Source organism: Dictyostelium purpureum (assembly GCF_000190715.1).
Source record: "Dictyostelium purpureum unplaced genomic scaffold DICPUscaffold_33, whole genome shotgun sequence".
Taxonomy (NCBI): Eukaryota; Evosea; class Eumycetozoa; order Dictyosteliales; family Dictyosteliaceae; genus Dictyostelium; species Dictyostelium purpureum.
The window spans coordinates 1-20,282 of NW_003519370.1; the positions used below are offsets into that span (position 1 = coordinate 1).

General features: G+C 27.2%; 5 protein-coding genes across 5 annotated transcripts; 3 read left to right on the plus strand and 2 right to left on the minus strand.

Moving 5' to 3' along the window:
• Positions 1–1,544: 1,544 nt before the first annotated feature.
• DICPUDRAFT_91401 (uncharacterized protein) lies at positions 1,545–2,940 on the plus strand. The gene is made up of 3 exons (XM_003284810.1): positions 1,545–1,763; positions 1,996–2,145; positions 2,219–2,940. The coding sequence occupies exons 2-3, from the start codon at positions 2,015–2,017 to the stop codon at positions 2,889–2,891; spliced, it is 804 nt and encodes a 267-aa protein (XP_003284858.1). The 5' UTR covers positions 1,545–1,763; positions 1,996–2,014; the 3' UTR covers positions 2,892–2,940.
• Positions 2,941–3,327: 387 nt separating this feature from the next.
• DICPUDRAFT_148690 (uncharacterized protein) lies at positions 3,328–4,233 on the plus strand (the record flags this gene model as incomplete). The annotated part of the gene is made up of 2 exons (XM_003284811.1): positions 3,328–3,595; positions 3,653–4,233. 2 exons carry the CDS (start codon positions 3,328–3,330, stop codon positions 4,231–4,233), a joined length of 849 nt encoding a protein of 282 aa, XP_003284859.1.
• Positions 4,234–4,370: 137 nt separating this feature from the next.
• DICPUDRAFT_28339 (uncharacterized protein) lies at positions 4,371–7,752 on the minus strand (the record flags this gene model as incomplete). Its single annotated transcript, XM_003284836.1, has 4 exons — positions 4,371–4,447; positions 4,499–6,968; positions 7,049–7,515; positions 7,701–7,752. The coding sequence occupies 4 exons, from the start codon at positions 7,750–7,752 to the stop codon at positions 4,371–4,373; spliced, it is 3,066 nt and encodes a 1,021-aa protein (XP_003284884.1).
• Positions 7,753–8,462: 710 nt separating this feature from the next.
• Positions 8,463–10,513, plus strand: DICPUDRAFT_53222 (uncharacterized protein; the record flags this gene model as incomplete). Its single annotated transcript, XM_003284812.1, has 3 exons — positions 8,463–9,102; positions 9,201–9,739; positions 9,820–10,513. 3 exons carry the CDS (start codon positions 8,463–8,465, stop codon positions 10,405–10,407), a joined length of 1,767 nt encoding a protein of 588 aa, XP_003284860.1. The 3' UTR covers positions 10,408–10,513.
• A 142-nt stretch (positions 10,514–10,655) lies between these two features.
• Positions 10,656–18,342, minus strand: roco10 (roco10, ROCO family protein; the record flags this gene model as incomplete). The annotated part of the gene is made up of 3 exons (XM_003284837.1): positions 10,656–15,601; positions 15,670–16,388; positions 16,467–18,342. The coding sequence occupies 3 exons, from the start codon at positions 18,340–18,342 to the stop codon at positions 10,778–10,780; spliced, it is 7,419 nt and encodes a 2,472-aa protein (XP_003284885.1). The 3' UTR covers positions 10,656–10,777.
• Positions 18,343–20,282: the final 1,940 nt, after the last annotated feature.

Here is a 20,282-nt window from a genome sequence, read left to right on the forward strand (position 1 = left end):
TTATATAATATTAAATAAAAAGCATAATCATAATTTTTATTTTATAAATTTAGGAAAAAAAGGTAAAAAAAAAAAATAAAAAGTATAAACTCTAAAAATCATTTATATTCTTTGTTTTTTTTATTATTTTCTAATATTGTTGATTTATTTTATATAATCGAAATAATACACAAAATTCACAAAACAACCCTTACTATATTTAGAATTACACTTTTATATAATAAAACGTATATTCCTCAACACCTAATTATATTTTAATTTAATTGACATTTTTAATATATTTTTTTTTAATATTTTATTTTTTTTATTATTTTTTATTATTTTTTATTATTTTTTATTATTTTTTATTATTTTTTAATATTTTTATTTATAAAAAAAAAACCTCACACAAAACTATAAAAAAAACTAATTATAAAAAAACAATAAATCTTTCATAATAATAAATGTTTTTGTATTATTAATATTAAATACCAAAAAAACCAATCATATTTTTTAATAATAACTGACTCTTTTTTTTATTAATAATTAATACCATTCTATAAATAAATTGTCATTTTTTATAAATTAATTTAATTTTTTTTTTGTTTTTATTTTTTTATTTTTTTATTTTTTTTTATTAACTTTCCAACTGGAAATCCCTTTATATTATTCTTTTCATTCTCAATATCTTTTTATGATTAAGATATCGATTTTATTTATTCATTAATATTATATAATTTTTTAAAAAAAATTATACATGTCAATAATATTAACAATAACATAATTTATAATAACAAAAAATAATTTATAAACACACAATAGGATTATTTACAATATTGTTTTTTTAATCATCAAAATATTAATTGAAAAGCATTTATAAAAAAGGTAAGTTCAATATTGGAAAATTAAATCAGATAAAAAAAATAATCCATCACACACACTCAGTTCATTTAGTTTTATTCATACAAATATTTTTGGTGTCTTTAATAATTAGACTAATTGTGGGTTAATTTTTTGTCCTAAATAAATATATAATCACTTTAATAACAATTAAAATATTGAATTTTGTAAATAAAAAAATAAAAAAACAATAATATTAATATGGAAAATATAATGAAAAAAAAAAAAATTTATTTTTTGTTATTTTGGTAAATAACAGATAAAAACAAATACTAAACAATAATACCTATATATTTAAATTATTTAAATAATTGCATACTTAAACACATAACTGTGTTGTTATTTTTTTAAATAATAATAAAACTATATGTTTTCTTTCTATTTTGTGTGTTGTGTTAATATATAGTGTGGTGTGTTTGATATATATAATTTGTACAATTTTATAATTTTTTTTTTTTTTACATATAATTATTCTTATCACTTTAACAACAACCCCACCTCATTATATTTAACTTTAATTTTTTAAAGTATTTATATTTATTTTATTTTATTTTATTTATTTTTTTTTTAAAATATATTTTTTTTTTACATTACCACACAAATTTTTAATTTCTTTTTTTTTTTTTTTTTTCTTTCATATAGTAATTTATTTAACTATATATATCCAAAAATTAACTACTTTATTAAGAATAAAACATAAATTAATTATTATTAAATTGATTGATATAAAAGGCATCAATAAATAATTATTTTTTAGTTATCAAAAAAAAAAATAAATAAAAAAAATATTATAAAATTAAATAAAATATATAAAAAAGTTCTACATAACAAATAAAATAAACAATAATTATAACACTACATAGTAAAACTACTCTAACTATAAAGTAAATATTAAAAAAAACTTATTCAAATAGCTAATAACCTCTATTTAATAAGAGCTATTGGATGTAATAATAATCAATTTTAATTTGTTTCAAACCAATTTTTATCATATTCATAAATTTATTTTATAATTATAATAAATTATGATTAATTGTTTTTTTTTTTTTTTTCTTTTTTTTATTTTTTTCAAAAAATAATAAACTAACAATTTTTTTTTTATTTAAATTTAAACAGAAATAATAAATAATATAAAATGGATTCAAAGTGGTTTTTTATTGTATTAGTAGGATTTTTATTGGTTTTACCAAGTATAGTTAACCCATATAGAAAAGGTGTAACTATAACTAATCAAGAACCAAAATTAAACATTTATCAATTAGACAAGTAAGATGGAAAATTATTAATTAATAAATTGGATATACAGGTTAACTAATATAACTTTCCTTATTAATTCTAGGAGTAAAATATTTTCAGGTGATAAAATAAATTTTGCATCTTTTTTAACAGAATCCTATTCAAATATTCTTTCACATTCAAGCTCAAGTTCATCAAGTAGTTCATCATCTTCTTCCTCATCAAGCAGTTCATCATCTTCATCATCCTCATCAAGCTCATCATCATCTTCTTCCTCAAGTAGTAGCTCAAGTAGCTCAAGTAGCTCAAGCAGTAGCTCTTCAAGCAGCTCAAGCAGTAGCTCTTCAAGTAGTTCAAGCAGTAGCTCTTCAAGTAGCTCAAGTAGCTCAAGCAGCTCAAGCAGTAGCTCGAGTAGCTCAAGCAGTAGCTCTTCAAGCAGTTCTTCAAGTAGCTCTTCCTCAAGTAGCTCCTCAAGCAGCAGTTCTTCAAGTAGCTCTTCCTCAAGTAGCTCTTCAAGTAGCAGTTCCTCAAGTAGCTCTTCAAGTAGTAGCTCCTCAAGTAGTTCAAGTAGCTCCTCAAGCAGCAGCTCCTCAAGCAGTTCAAGTAGCTCGAGCAGCTCCTCAAGCAGTAGCTCTAGTTCTAGTAGTTCGAGCAGCTCTTCAAGCAGTAGCTCAAGTAGCTCGAGTAGCTCAAGTAGCTCCTCAAGTAGTAGCTCTAGTAGCTCTTCATCCTCTTCCTCTAGCTCATCATCCAGTTCAAGTTCAAGTGGGAACTAATATTTATATATATATTTAATAAATAAAAAATCGATTTAAATGTAATTTTAAAAATACTTTTCATAGCTTTATTTTAATTATAAAACTTTAAAAAACTTTAACATGATAAAAAATCCATACTCTTTTATTTAAATCCAAAAAATATATCAAAATATTTTCCAAAAAAATTAATTATTATATGGCCAAATCTCTAACAAAAGTTTTTAATTATTAATATGTATAATTTTTTTATTTATCTATATTATGTATTTTATTGAGATTAAAAATTATATGTGATAATGTCTTTATCATTACAAATTAACTATTATTAAAAGAAATAATATTTTTCAACATAAATAATTTATGTGTAAAATTCTTTTTATCAAAACTAATTTATTTATTTTATTATATATTTCTATTTCAAGTAATTATAAACTTTTTTTATAAAAAAAAAAAAATGAAAATAATTAATATTTTTAGATCAGAATGTGAATATGAAACATATGCCCTAATATCCTTAATTGTAGGGATTACTCTTAGTATTGTGTGTGGTGTTTTTAATAATGATTGGCATGTGTTTCCTTCCACTATAAGCACTTTAAATTCAGAGTTTTCTGATCCTTCAGGAAGAATTTTTTTTGGGGCACTATTAATGGCAGGTATCTTATTACTAAAATCAAAAAATAGTGAAAAGAAACTACCTTTTAAAGCAATCAACACCTTGGGTAAATATAATTATAATTATTTACATTAAAAATTAAAAATTAATTTTTTTTTCAAAGGAACTATATGTATTTTGGGGATTGCATTATTTCCTACTGCCCAAAGTTCAGATATTGGAAATATTAATAAAAATATAATGATATCAATTCATTCAACTTTTGCCATTATACTTTTTTTTATAATACCATTATATAAAATTATAAAATCAAACAGTAAATCTAAAAGGGCTTCTTTTGAGCATTTAAAAGAAATAAATCTATGTTTATTATTAAGCTTGGTATCATTTATTGGTTTTATTATTTGCCAAGCAATAATATGGTTCCAAGATACAAACGATATTTTAAGAGTACCAGGTTCTACACCTTTAGAAGGAAAGGATTATTGGATTTTAACTCACGTTTTAAGTTTTTGTTTTGAAATTTTATGTGTAATTTCTGTATTTATAGAGTATATAATTCATGTCTATGAAGAATATAAATTACTATCAAATGAGAATCAAGTTATATGTAATAATAGTAATAATAGTAGTAATAGTAATAATAGTAAAAATAATAATATCGATAATAATAATAATAAGACTGGTGAAAATAAAAATAATAATATGAATAATAGTATGAATAATATGATCGAAAATATATAGATAAATACAACAATTTAAATCCCATATCTTCAAATATAAAATAAAACTCTAATAATAAAATAAATGAAAACTAAACATAATATATTAAAATGAAATCTAAATTTGTTTATTTATTTTTTTATCTTTTGAAAACCTATTTAGAATTTATTGCCTCTCTTTGGGCCAACAGTTTGCCAACCATCATCGTCTTTCTTTTTATCGTCTTTCTTTTCACCTCTCCAGTTATCTGATTCGTTGTTGTTTGATCTTGGTGGTCTATCATCACCACGTCTCCAGCTATCACCACCTCTACGGTCATCATCACCACGACGAGTGTTACCAAAGGCACCACCGCCACCACCTTCTCTTCTTTGTGGTGGAGTATCGTCACGTCTCCAGTTATCTGAATCGTTAGTTGGTCTTGGTGGAGCATCATCACGACGACCCCAACTATCGTTACCACCTCTACGATCTTCATCACCACGACGAATGTTACCAAAGGCACCACCTTCTCTTGGTCTTGGTGGAGCGTCATCACGACGACCCCATCCTTCATTGTCATCTCTTCTTGGTGGAGCTTCATCACGACGACCCCAGTTGTCGGTACCTCTACGTTCTTCACGGCCATAACCACCTCTACGGTCATCACCTCTACGTTCTTCACGACCAAAGACACCACCTTCTCTTCTTTGTGGTGGAGCATCATCACGTTTCCAACTGTCTTCACCATCACCTCTTTGTGGTGGAGCATCATCACGACGTGAACCCCAGTTGTCTCTTTCGCCGCTTCTACGGTCATCATCACCACCACGACGTGAACCCCAGTTGTCTCTGTCACCACTTCTACGATCATCACGACCAAAACCACCTCTACGGTCATCACCCCAATTGTCTCTGTTACCACGATCGCCAAATGGTCTTCCGGAACCGCTGTCATCGTCGAAGGTCTTTCTTGATGGTGGAACGTATGGAGCATTCTTTCTTTCTTGTTCTTCTTTTTCACGAGCAGCTCTTTCTTCTTCTTCACGTCTTCTCTTTTCTTCTTCTTCACGAGCTTTAGCTTCGGCAGCAGCTTTACGAGTAGCTTCTTTTTGGGCTTTTCTTTCAGCGACTTCTTGTTCTTGTTGTCTGAGGAACTCTTGGAATCTCTTTTCTTGTTCTTGTTGAAGAGCTGGGAGTTGTTTCTTTCTTTCTTCGAGGATGTGTTGGGTGAAGGTTTGATAATCTGAAACGATTCTGTTTAAACGATTCTTTTCAGCAATATTACGATCGTGAATAGATTTGTGGGTTTGGAGGTAATCATTTTGAGTTTTTTCAAAGTATTCCTTGTCTTCAACTTTTTTAACTTCTTGAAGTTTTTCGACGACTGGTAATTCTTCTTCACGATAGGCACGTTCGAGAATGTATAATTGTTTAGAGATTTTGGCGACCTTAGCTCTCATTTCAACCTTAGCCTTGTCGACAGCATTGATGGTTTGATCAAGTTGGCTAACTTGTTGTTGTTGTTGTTGTTGTTCAATTTCACGACGTTCTAAATCTTCTTGAATACGTTGTTGGTCTCTTAAAGCTTTTTCTTGGGCTCTCTTTAAGGTTTCCTCTTGTTCTTTTTGTTTTTTGATACGTTCTTGTTGTTCCATATAGATCTTTTTCTTTTCAATAATTTCTTTACGGGCAAGAATACGACGATGTTCATCATTGAGTGAGTTGATGATCTTAACGTAAACTTCTTTTTTGACTCTGTTGTGTTGTTGTTCTTTCTTTTCTGGTTCAACCATTTTAAGAGCTTTACCAACACCTGAGGCAATGTTTGAAAGTTGGTCGCTGATTTTAGCACTGTCAAAATCGTAATGTCCGAAACGAACAACACCAGCCTTGTGGTCAATTCTGGCACCAATGAGTTTACGTTTGATGGCCTCTAAGAGATAAAGTTCAATTTGACCCTTGTTGTAGAATGGAATTAATTTAATAAATTCTTCGATCTTGATAACTTCATAAACTTTGCTAACTTGAAGGGTGATCTTGGTGAAGACAACACGGAGGAATGGTTTTAAGTATTGTGAAAGTTGAGCATGTGATTCAATGAATTTAATCTTTGGTTCAAGGAGCTTGGCAAACATTAATGGTGAACTCTTCTTTTCAAAGATTGAGAATAAATCAGCAAGTTCTGGATAAACATCACCGGTGACTTTACGAACATCTTGGAGGAAAGTTTCACGTCTTGGAATTGATTGGAGTGAAAGGAGTGAAGCTAAACCCATAGCTCTTTGTGATTGTGAGTCGAATTGTAAGAGTGAGTTGTTGGTATTGTTTTCTTGAATTGGTGATGAAAGAGCAGCAACTAATAAAACACTTGAATATAATTGGGTGTCTTCTGGGCTAAAGTTCATATTGTAATTCTTGTTGTAGAAAAAGTGTTTGTAGAGAGCATAAGCATGAAGTAAGTGAGCATTGGTAATCCAATAAACTTGAGCTAATTTTTGGAAATAGGTAGCTAAAACGACTGGTTTTGGTTTAGCCAATAATGAGAAGATCATAATGTTGATATCTTCAATTGATTTGTAGGCAATGTTATATAAACCTAATGAAATTGCAACACTTAATTGATGGAAACGAATTTCGATATGGGTGTTGACTGTATCTAATGATGGGGCTTTGAATAAAGCTTCAATGCTTGATCTAAAAGTTTCTGTTAAAACCATGAAATCTGGTTTTCTTTGGTATTTCAAACAATAGTTTAATGCTTGAATTGAGATTTTCTAAATTTAAAGTATATACCATTAGTATAAAATATGGTTTTAAAAGTGTGTTGATGTATTATGTAAATATGTATGCTTACTAATAAAATTGGGTCGAATTTTGAATGATCAAATTTGGCATGTTCAAATTTAATATTTGGTCTAGTTAAAACTTCAATCATTGATTTGTAGGCTTCGAATAAATATTTCATGTATGAGAACAATACAGTTTGTTGTGGATCAATTAAAGTGATAAGATCGGTTTGTTCTTCAGCAGCACTGGTTTTATCGAGACTTTCTTTCATTTCGTCAATTTTAGCTTCAATTGGTGAAGTAATTTCTTTTAAGATGTTTTCAAATGGGGCAAGTGAAAATTCTTTTTGTGAGGTAATTGAGGCTTTGTAATGATGAATACCATCTCTTAATGATTGATAATCTAAATTTTCAGCACATAATGAAACATATAATGACATAACTTGTTCTAAACTTGAATGCCATTGACTACGTTCAATTAATAAATCTCTTAAGATATTTAAAGCTCTTCCTTTATTATTGGCTTTAATAAAGTCTGTAAAATAAATAAATAATTAGTATGCTATACTCTTTACTAATAACTTAATAAATAAATAACAAAAAAAAAATAAAAAATAATTATAAAACTTTGTTATTTTAAAAATAAATTTAAAATAAACCATTCTTTAACCCTTTTTTTTTATTTTTTTTATTTTGTATATTGATAATTATAATTCTTACCATTAGCTTGGGTTAATGCATGCTCATTAGCAGTGGCTAATAATTGTGTCATTTTTATTGATAATAATTAAAATATTACTATTTTAATAATTTAAAATCAATACGAAAAAAAAAAAAAAAAAAATTTTGAAAAAATTATTTTTATAAAAAATTTAAAAAAAATTAAAAAAAAAAAAAAAAAAAATATTTTGGGAAAAAACAATTATTTATTTATTTATTTATTTATAATTGAGGAATGTATTGTTTTATTTGTTGGATAAAATTATATTTTATATTAATCAGAAAATAAATAGAGTAGTTTCATTCTATTTTAAATAAAAATTATCAGAAAAAAAAATAAAAAAAATAAACAAAATAACAATTTAAAAATAAAATAAAAAAAATAAATAAATAAAAAAAATTGACAAATATGATTAAACAATATTTATTTATTGTTTATATCCAATTCAAGTATAATTATTTTTTTTTATTTTTTTTTTTTTTTTTTTCTGATATGGTTTTTTCATATGAAGTTCTTTTCGTTTTTTTTTTTTTTTTGTGTGAATACCTTTATTTTAAAAATGAAAAAAAAAAAAATAAAAATTTTTTTTTAAATTTTTTTAAAAATTTTTTAAAAATAATTTTTTAAAATTTTTTTTTTTTTTTTTGATTTTTTTCTTATTATTATCAAATTCATACAATTTCTATTTGAATATTTATTTTATTCGATTTAATAATACTATTATTTTAAATAAAAATAAAACAGCTAGAAATTAGAACAAGATGAGTCAAAATAATCGTAAAGGAGGAAATAAAAATTTCCAAAAAAACAACCAAAATAATAACAACAATCAACAAGGTGGCCAACAACAACAACAACAAGGTGGTCATCAAAAACATCACAATAAACACAACCAACAAAATAACCAACAACAAGGCGGTCAACAACAAGGTAAAGGTCGTGGTAAAGCTCCAACTAATGTTGAAAGTTTCCCAATTAATTTAACCCCACAACAAATCCAACAATTCCAAACCTATCAACAACAAATTCAAAGCAACCCATCACCTCAATTCCAAAGCAACTATTTACCACCAGCCACCGCTTTATTCACTCCAGTTATTAACTATTTCATCAATCTCTACAGTAACTTTAAATCACAATCACATCAAGATATTTTAGTTTCATACGATAGTTTCTTCAAGGCTTGTGAAACTTATTACCCACATTGTTCATTACCAACTATTGAAAATTTACTTCCAGTTTTAGGTGATAAATTCGAAGATAGTTTCACCGATCGTTTCTTTGTTCTTTTATACAAAGAAATTTATTATCGTTACTATTATGCTCTTGTTTTCCAACCAAATATTACAACTTGTGTTGAATCATGGCAAAATTATTATCAAATTTTCCATACTTTATTAAGTATGTATCTAATAATAATATTAATAATATAATAATAATAATAATGGATTATAACAGTTATACTAATTTTTTTTATATTTATTATTTTTAAATTTTAGGTGCCAACTCACCAAATGATGTTGAAATCGATCTTCCAAATGCTTGGTTATGGGATCTTGTTGATGAATTTGTTTATCAATATCACACTTTTGCTAAATTCAAATTAAAGAAACAAGATGTTGACTTTTTATCAGAAAACCCAGAAATTTGGGATACCACCAACGTTATCCGTTACCTTTATTACATTATTAAGAAATCACAAATTTTCAGTGCTACCACCAACAGATTCGAAAATAGTTCAGAAGATTTTTGTTCACATCCAGTTTATAAAATGTTAGGTTATTACAGTGTTATCAGTTTAGTTCGTGTTCAATGTTTATTAGGTGATTACACTCTTGCCCTTAAAACTTTAGAACTCATTGATATGGGTAAAAAAGCTATGTATACCTACGTTACTGCTTGCCACATCACTCTCTACTATTATTTAGGTTTTGCTTATATCATGTCAAGAAAATATAATGAAGCCACCAAAGCTTTAAATACCATTTTAGTTTCAGTTGCATCAAAATCAAAATCATCAAGTTTCCAATCTGATCATGTAGGTTTTAAATTAAAATTATTATTTACAATTTTTTATTTTTAAAAAAATACTAATTTAAAATTAATAATATTTTACAGAATGAAAAAAAAATAGATAAAATGTACGCTTTATTAACTATTTGCCAAGCTCTCTATCCAAATAAGATTGATGAAAATGTTAACAATAATCTTAAAGAGAAATTCGGTGACAAATTATTAAGATTACAAAAAGGTGATCTTTCAGTTTATGAAGAATTATATACTTTTGCTGCACCACGTTGCATTGGTCCAGTTCCACCATATATTTCAGGTTACAATGTTACTGCATTAGACTCACATCGTCTTCAATTATCATTATTCCTTGAAGAAGTTAAACAACAATCACTCTTAACTACCATCCGTTCATACATCACCCTCTACTCAACCATCTCAATCCAAAAACTCGCCACTCTTCTTCAAATGGATCCAGAAGATCTTCGTGTTAAACTCACATGTTACAAACATAAACTTTTCAACGTTTTAGGTAAAGGTGAAAACAAATGGAATAACCAATTAGATATCGATTTCTACATTGACCAAGATATGATCCACATTGATAACCGTCTCTATGCCAAAGAAACCGACTCTTTCATCAATTCAATTCTCAAATTTGAAGGTTCATTAACTCCAAGCTACAATTGGATGTAAAAGTAATATGAATTTAATCATTATTTATTTCCTATATTATTTGAAATAATTAATCGTTATTTTTTGTTACAAAAAAAAAAAAAAATAATTAAAAATAAAAAAATCCAAAAAAAAAAAAAAAATAATTTATATAATACAACCCTCACCCTTAAATTAAATGATTATTAAAATAATTATTTAATATTAACCAAAAAAAAAAAATTAAAAATAAAAATAAAAAAAAAATTATAAAAAATTAAGTTATCTCTTTTTATTTTATTCGTTAGGATTATATCTAAATTTTATTTTTATTTACTAAATATTTACATTTTAATACAGGTTTATTATTATTTTTATTATTTGTTATTATTATTATTTATTATTTATTAGTTTAGTTTGGTTTTAAGTTTAAGGAAAACCAAACCATACTTTCAAGATTAAGTCTATAAATTGAGGTTTTGGACTCTCCTCTGCTTTCGTAATATGCTAAAAGATAATCGCCATGTAAAGTAATATTTAAAGCAGCAGTAGATGATGGAGGAACATCACCGGACGTTGAGAAGTTTTGCCATTCAAAGCTATCTAAATTTAACATGAAGCATTGGTTTAGTACTCTTGCTCTATTAAACCATCCGCCTATAATAACTAAATTATTGTTCCAAAGAATTGAGGAGTGACCAACCATTGGTGGAGGTGCTTGACCTTTACAATCAATTAATACCCAACCATTTTTACTATTTGAGGGAGTAGAGAATTTAAATCTATGGAAGCTATCTTCGATTGAGGAAATAACAAATGACAAAGTATCGTTAAATACTGTAACAGATGGACCTTCTGGAGCTTCAATTTTCTTTTTCAACTCTTTCTTTAAAAGGAATGGTAGGTTAATTTCTTTTTGTGCAGTTTCACCAATGAATACTTGAAAGATCTTCTTGGATTGAATCTTAATGATTTCACGGTCATCTGGTGTTTGGTTTGGTAGGTTCTTGAAGGTCTTAATGGCTTCATAAAAAATTAAGTTTTCTTCGCAAAATTCTGATTGCATGTGTTGATAGAATGCCTTATAGGTAGGTGAGCCTTTATCATTAATAACAACCATTAGTTTATCTTCAAAAAGCATGCTTGAGAGATTTAAAGAATAGACGTTTGAGTGTGGTTTTGAAGATCCATTCCAGCCACCAAAATGAATAATTTTATCTTGGTAAATGATTGAACCACCACTTGGTAATGGTTGATCAGAGTAAATATTGTTATCTGATGCCAAGCTCTTATAGTTGTGTTCTTTTGATTCGATTTCTTTTTTAATTTGTAAAAGTTGTTGAATAATTTTGCTTGGTGAGGGTCTGTTTAATGGTTCACCAGACCAACAGTCTTTGATGAGATCGGCAAATGATGGTAAGCAATCTGGTGGGATTGAGGGACGTTGGCCATTAACTACCATATTACCAAAACGTTCATGGTCTTGGAAGGCAATAGAACGGGTTAAAAGTTCAAACAATATAATACCAAATGAATAAACATCGGTATATTCATGATAGTTTAGTTTTTGGAGAACTTCTGGAGCATGGTGAGGTTTGGCTGTATTGCTAGTTGGGAAAAGAGATGGTAAAAATGATGAGCTTGAAAAGTCGGTTATTTTTGCTATAACACCACAATCATCACTTGATGACGAAGAGGAACTATTGTTTGATTTCTCTAAAATTATACTATTGCTTGTAAAGTTTGTTAATAGGAATGGTGGTGAATGGGAGTTAAGTTTTTCAAGAGCACGGGCAATATCTAAAGCAATCTTTAATTTTATATTCCATGGGATCTCTGGGTGTTTTTGACGATCTTGAATATATTCAGTTAATGTTGTGCTACCTTTGTTACCAAATGTGGGGTTTTCAGTGATAATTGCGACAGGATTGAATGATACACCAATAATTGATAAAACGTTTGTATGACGGAAATTGTATAATGAAAGTGCTTCATGTCTGAAATTTGATAAAACTTTAGCACAGTTGCTATAGAAATCACATCCAGGTAATGGTTGATTAAAAACTTTAACATTTACAAATTGACTACCGTACATACCCATAGATTGTGATGTAGATCCATTTTCGCTTTGACTTGAGTGATCTGGTAATACTTCGATTTCCTTAAAGTCAATTTCTTTAATAAAATTACAAACGGTGTGATGATCTAATAGTAAATTACGAATTAATACTGGAGTTGATAAATCTTTTTGTAATTCTTTATCTTTTTTATGGTGATGGCTGTGATGGTGTTTTGTATCTTTTTCCTTGGAATCCTTATGATGGTGATCTTTTTCTTTGTGATGATCTTTTTTGGATAGTGTTGGTGAGCTGCTACCATTTTCATTAATAACAAAGTTTGATTTTGAATCTTTTCTTGAAAGTTTAGAGTTTGATCTTGATGAAGAAATTGGGGATGAGGTGGCTTCATTAACACCAGATTTATGTTGACAATAAAGTTCAGTTTCACCTTTAAATAGCATTGCTTCGCACTCTTCTAATTTAAATAGATATGGTGAAACATTTTTCTTTTCAATGCAATGACTGCAGGTGATAAAGGTCTTATAGCCAACTTTATACCACTTAGTAACCAATGAATCGAAAATATTGTATATTTCTGATAAAAGTGAAGAGCATTTGATAAATCTTAATGAGATTTCAATAGAGTTACAGTCATGGTCAACATTTACTAAAATACGTTCTTGCTTAAATTGTTTCTGAACTGGTGTTAATGATTGGATAATATTTGAAGCAGATGCAGCATTACCATCAATCTCTGGTACTAGAATGGCCAAATCTTTCCAACATTTTTGTAAATGTGCATGTTGCATTAATCTACTTAATAATCTTCCAAATAAGCCTACTGGTATGACATCCAATACAAATTTTCTAGTAAATTGTTGAATCTCTGGAGCCTCTGGAAAAGCTTCCCAAACACCTGGTAAATCAATGATAGGTGACAACGATAATTGGACCGATTGAACTGAGGAGTTTGATTTGATTGAGCTTTGACCAGATGTAACAATAGGGTTACCATTATTGTAGGGTGATAATAGTGATGATACTAATGCCCAACCTGATCTAGCATTAAATGAGCTTGAACGGCCATATCTAACTTTCTGGTTTGTTGAAAAACTAGTTAAGTTGTTTAAACTTATCGAGTAACGACGATTATTTAGATTTGTATTAACACCAAGCATTTGTGGTGAAAGTGAATCATTTCCGATTGCTGAAAAACTTTCTAATCTTGAGTTTCTACGGTCACCAAAACTTCCATGGTGATTGTTTTGCTCGATTGAATAAATGTTGATTGCTAAATCATTTGACTCTAATAATGAAAGGAATAGTGAAAAGAATCTTTCTGGTACATAATATTGCGAGTTGGTACCCCAAACATATCTTAATACCCTATGAGGTAAAATACCTGCTATTGTAGTTGATGATTGGGCATCGATAGCTTCTTCTGAACCTACACTAACATTAAATGGTAAGTTTTGGGGATTAAAGCAGACTAATGATGCGATGGCTTTGGCAATCCATATTGGATTAAGAGCAATCATTTCAGTTTTGGTTGGTGTTGAACCTGGTTCCATACGAATAAATTGTTCAAAAGATGCTATTGAGCCCAATGAATTAAATAATGATTTCAATTGGGTGAAATGTGGTTCGTTATGAAGCTCCATTGTACGTGCCATTTGTTGAAGGGTTTTCTTGGTAACTAATGGTGGTGACATTAAGTTTGATTCTTCTTTAAGATAATCTTCTAAATACATAAAAGAGGCTGGATAGGTTTGTTTGAGAATTGGGTTCTTTGAAATCATTGCTTTAATTTCTCTTCTAAGTTTTCTAATACCATCACTATCATGCTTCATTGTATTTACAGCATGGAAGATTAAATTTAAAGATGGGAATAAGGTTTTATATTTTGCCATTAATAGTTCGAATGTTTTATCTACGTGTTTTTTTGAACCAACTTCATCTAAATGGGTACCGATCATTAAAATGGTAGCTTTACGATCGTGTTGATAGATACCATAGAGATAACTTGTAATTTTATGGTCATTTTGCTTGGTGCCAAATTTAGACAAATCAAAACAAATACTGTAAACTATATTTGAAACAAAGAAGACATGGCTAATATCATTTTGAATACCTTCAAATTCCCAAAGATGAATGGTAATGGTTTTCTTTTTCTTCCCATCTGGACCATCAACACTAATTTGACAAGACCAATCTTGAATATCTAAAACATTTGTACCTGATGCATTATGAGATAATGATGTATTTGGTTTGGTTGGGACTTTCTTTAAACATTTTACAAGATTTGATTTACCTGATCCCTTATCACCGAGCATTATAATTCTTGTTCTATAGCAAGGTACATTAGTTCTCATAGTCTCTGAAAAATATGAAAATATACCTTCTTTGCCCTTGAGGATATACTTTTCTGGGATATTATCTTTTAATGGTTTATTACCAGTTAACTCTAAAGAGTTTAGCTTCTTGAGAGCAACAATTCCTGGTGGTAAACGTGATATATTATTATTTGTTAATCTTAATTCGATTAGAGATTGCATTCTATGAATAGCAGAACTGATGGATTGAAGCTGATTATTATCCAAGTAAAGTTTCTTCAAGTTTGTTAATAAAAGTAGTTGTGGTGGTAATGATGAAATTTGATTACCATTTAAATTTAATTCGGTAAGTGAAGTTAATTTTTGGATATCAGAGGTTAATTGTTGAATTTGATTATCTTGTAAAGTGAGAACTTGTAATTCAATTAAATTGAAAATACCTTCTGGAATGGTGGTGAGATGATTCTTTCTTAAGTCCAATGATCTTAAACGAGTTGATGTACATATCTTTGGAATACCATTATCATCGATTTGATTATTACTGACACGTAATACCTCTAATGTTGGAATTTGGAAAATATCTACTGGCAATTTAGTCAAATAATTATTTGAAATATTCAATGTCTTTAACTTTAACCATGTATAAAGTGGTGGTAATACTACTAAACGATTACTACTTAAACTAACATTTTCTAAGTTTCCTAATCTAGTACCAAGGAAATCTGCCATTTCTGATGAAATCTCTGTTAAATTATTTTCTTCGATACAAATGGTTCTCAATGATGTTAATCTTGCTAAATCACCCGGCATTAATTTAAACTTATTTCTATTTAAATTTAATTCCTAAAGGTTAATTTTAACTATTAGTACATGGATTATTTATTATTTATAAATATTTTTGTATTACTTACTTGTAATTCTTTTAATTGTTTAATTTCGTTTGGTAAATTTTCTAACTCTAATGAAAACATATCTAGTTTTTGAGGAATAATTCTATTTAATTGCGAAATTGATTTAATTACAGAATGAATAAAAGCAAAAACTAATTTACAAGTTGAAGGATTTTGGAAATAGAATGTTATTACAGTTTTGGTTTCGCTTGAACAATAAATTGTAAAATTTGGTAAAGTTTTTTGTTGTTCTTTTCTTGTTGGGGCTGGAGCTAATACAATTTTTAAAATACTGCTAAATAGAATTTGTAAATCTGGCTCACCCTCAGTATTAACCTTTGGTCTCCAAACAATTTGTTTATGGAATAACCATAAGTTTCCATTTAATGAAGTATTGTTGCTACTCTTTTGGCTTGATAAAACCTCCTCGATATAAAGAATTTGTGAATCATCTGAATTCATACGCTCTTCTGGTGGTTGGAATAAAACATCTGCTTGTAAAATAAACATTGAAACGATATCTTTAATGGTCTTGGTATGTGATTCGCTAATTGTACATGATTGAGCTGCACCAATACTTGGTCTTAATATATATTTATGAAATCTTTCTACTAACAACTCTAATGTGGCATCATTAAAATTGGTATATACCATAACATCTTTTAAATATTTCATTAATCTACATAATATTGATTTATTTGGATTGTTCATTTTTCTTATCATTAAATGTAACAATGTTTCTTTAAATTTAAAAAAAAAAAAAAAAGTTAATATTAAGTTCTAAATATTTAAATTATTACAATTAGTATTTTACTTACCTGTTTGATAATAATTTAATAAAGTTTCATAAAACTCAACGCTAATAATTGGCTCTGGTAAACGATTAAAAAACTCGAGGAAAACTTCGGTTATAACATGAATACTATAGTTTTTAAGTGATACATCATTACCTTGATCATAAAGGTTACAAATATGTTCAACTTCTTGTTTAATTGATTTGTGTGATATGTTTTGATGATGATGACTACTATTGGTTGGTGAGTAAGATATAGTACTTTGTGATGTAATACTATTTTTACCATTTGGATCATTTAAACTAGAGTTACTTAAACTTGAGATTGTTGACAAATTTGGTGAAGCTGATCCTGAAGAACCTGATGATGAGGAAAGATTTGGTGATGTTGGTAAACTTGTAACATTTGTTTGTGTTGGAACTGATGTTGATGAGGGACTAAAGTCACCATTGGCGCCATAAAACAATTTATTGGTTGAAAGGGCAGAACTTGATTCAAGAATTGAAAAAATATTATTAAGAATTGATGGGATTTGGTTTCCAGATTCATTTGGGTAACGTAATATTACACGAAGTGGAATACCGAAAATACCCTCAAATGGTACCAAAGTGCTAGTTGGTGATGTAGGATTACTGTTGCCTGGAGTTTTATAAGTTTCTTTAGTTTGAGTAACTAGTTTACTCATTCTTTCTTTGCTAAGACTCATTTTACCTAAAAATCCCATAACACCTGATGATCTTTGTGTACTTGACATTAAATTTGGTGATCTAGTAGTAGCACCAGGATTAAATGAAACTTGTGGCTGTTGCTGTTGTTGTTGTTGTTGTTTCTTTTCTTTTTTTGAAATAGATGGTGAGTTTGAACCACTGCTGGGACCCATTGTAGAATCTGAATTTAAATTTAGTGGTGTAATTAATGATTGACTATGATTTCTTTGATAGGTAACTGGTGATTGACTATTGGGTGATTGTTGGAGTGGTGAAGTTATACCGCTTGAAAGAGGTGAACCGGTTTGGTATAATACTTGTGGTTGCTGTTGTTGTTGTTGTGCTTTATAACTGCCAAAAATTGAAGCTGTGTTTTGTTTATTTAAAGCTGGCATAGTTGGAGATGTTATATAGTGTGGAGAAGTTGGTAAACTACGGCTTTGGTTTAATTGCGATAAAATTTGTAATGTATTTGCCGATGCAGATCCAACTGGTGAAATTGATCCATTATGAATATTATTTGAGCTATTGTTTAAAGAACCTGATGGTGAAATATTTTGTGGTGAAAGTGGTGGTTTATTCCATGTTCCAGAGTTTCTATAAGCGTTTCTTCCAAGTGTTGGGGAGGGTGATATTAATGTTGGTACTTCTGGTAAAGCAGAAATTAATGTGTTTTTTTGATTTTTAAAAATTTCTTTTTCCTCGCTACTTAACTGGTTTTCTTCAGTAATTAATGTTACAAAAGTATTATTTATATTATCTTTATCATTTTTTGAAGAAGTTGAGATTTTTGTTGGGTCATTCGAATAAGGTGAAGGTGTAACCACTGTCGGTAATGGTGGTGGTGGAGGTATATCTCTGATTTTTTTAGGTGTACCAGGATTTGAAGAGGAGAGTGTAGTTGTTATAGTTGGTGATGTTGTGGTAGTTGTTAACAAAGTAGGTGGTTCAATTGTATTGGTTATATTTGATACCGTAGATGATGTGGTGAGTGTTGGTGATTCAATTGTATTTGTTAATTGTGGTGATGTGGGTGGAAATGATGATTTATCACCACCAACGCTATAATTTAATGATGTACCTGAAATATCAACATTTGTCGAAAGACTTCTGGGGCTGTAACCAATTGATGAAGTTATAATTGAATCTGGTGATTGTAGAATAATTTCATCATCATCTAATAAATTTGACATTTTTTTTTAAAAAAAAACTATATAATTATATAAATTTAATTTTTTTTTTGTAAAAAATAAAAAAATAAATTATATACACCTATAAAATAATGAAAAAAAAAAAGTTAATATAAAAATACAATGATTTAATTATTTATTTTATAAAACTATTGTTAATGTTGTTATTAAAACTATATTAATATTTTTTAAATAATAATGATATTAATAATAACAATAAAGAAAAAAAAATTATTTTAAAATACAAATAAAATTAATTTGTATAGAATGATATACAAATAAATTAAATATTTTAAAATACATATATGTATTATATTAAATTTATTATAAAATAAAAAAATACAAATAATAAAAACAAAAAAAAAAAAAAAAAATTTTACAAACTACATTTTATATTTGATTAATCAAATATATTAATTTTAATGAATGAATGGAAATGTGTGAGGTTTGAATGAATGGGTTTGTAAATAGGTCCAACAAATATTATAAATGAATAAACAAATATTATTAAACTGTGCTTGGGTATAAAACTTTGTTTAAACAAAACTCTATGTTGATGAAAATATAAAATATTACCAATACTAAAATTTATATGGGGGTCGGAGAAATTAAAATGTTATAATGGTTTATGTTAATTATTATAATAAGAATTACTTATTAAAAAGATAAAAGATAATATAGTTAATATACTTTAAATCAATAAAACAATATAATGAAAACACAATATAATTACACAATAATGACAATTTGTTCACTATAAATTATTTTACTTTTTTTCTTTTTTTTTATTTTTTTTATTTTATTTTTTTTAATTTTTAAATGTTTATTTTTAAATTATTGATATGATTAAATGAGTGTGGGTAGTTAATGTATTATTTTTTATTTAAAATAGAAAAATCTGAATCTATGTTTGTGGATCTAAGTCTTGTGTGTGTGTGTGGGTTTAATTTTTTGTGTGTAAATGACATTTAAAAAAAAATTGGGGGTAGTGCAGTATTTTTTTTAAAAAAAAAATCATATTTTTTGTTGTATCTCTTAATTTATGATTCTAAAAACAAATATAAAACTTTATAGGATGTCATATGATTATAAAATAAAATATAAACAAAAATATCACATTTGTTTATACTTTAATTTGATTAATGTTAATAATAACAAGTGGTTTTTTTTAATGATATTAATATCATTCTTTTAAAACTGCTATTGAATTACATGAATATTTTATTTGGATGGGGTGTGTGTATTTGAAATGAGAATGGGTGAAATTATATTGTTTATCTTGTTTTATATAATTGAGGACAATCGATTTTTTTTAAGTTTTAATTCTATTATGTGAAAGTTTTTCTTTTTGCTGTGGTTATGTTTTTTTTTGTGTTATTATTATTATTATTTATCCATCTCTAGATAAAAATCTAACAATCTATTTTAAATAAACCTACTAAAATATTTTATATTTTTATTGAGAAATTTGAAAAAAATAAATTTCCTTTTCTTGTTGATTTAGTAATTCTACAGATTTATAAATAAATAAATAAATAAATAAATATATATATAATAAATAAATAAATAAAATGATTTTAAAAATTCTATAATTCTATATTTATAATTATTTTTATTTGTAATGAAAAAATATAGATATTATTTTTGTTCAATAAGGCCAAAAACCCTTGTTCTGTTTTCAAGAATAATAATATTCTTTATAAGGGTTGGTTATGCAATATCTTTAATAAAAAAAAAAAATAGTTTTTTAAAATTTAAAAAAAAAAAAAATTTTAAAAAAAAAAAAAATAAAAAAAAAACTAAAAAATAAAAAAATTTAAAAAATAACTGTTTTATTTGATTAAAATGATTTGGTTTATTATTGTTCTTTTTAAATAAAGGCAAAAGGAAATGATTTTATAGACCATAAACTATTTAGTCTTATTATAATTTAATTTTTTTTA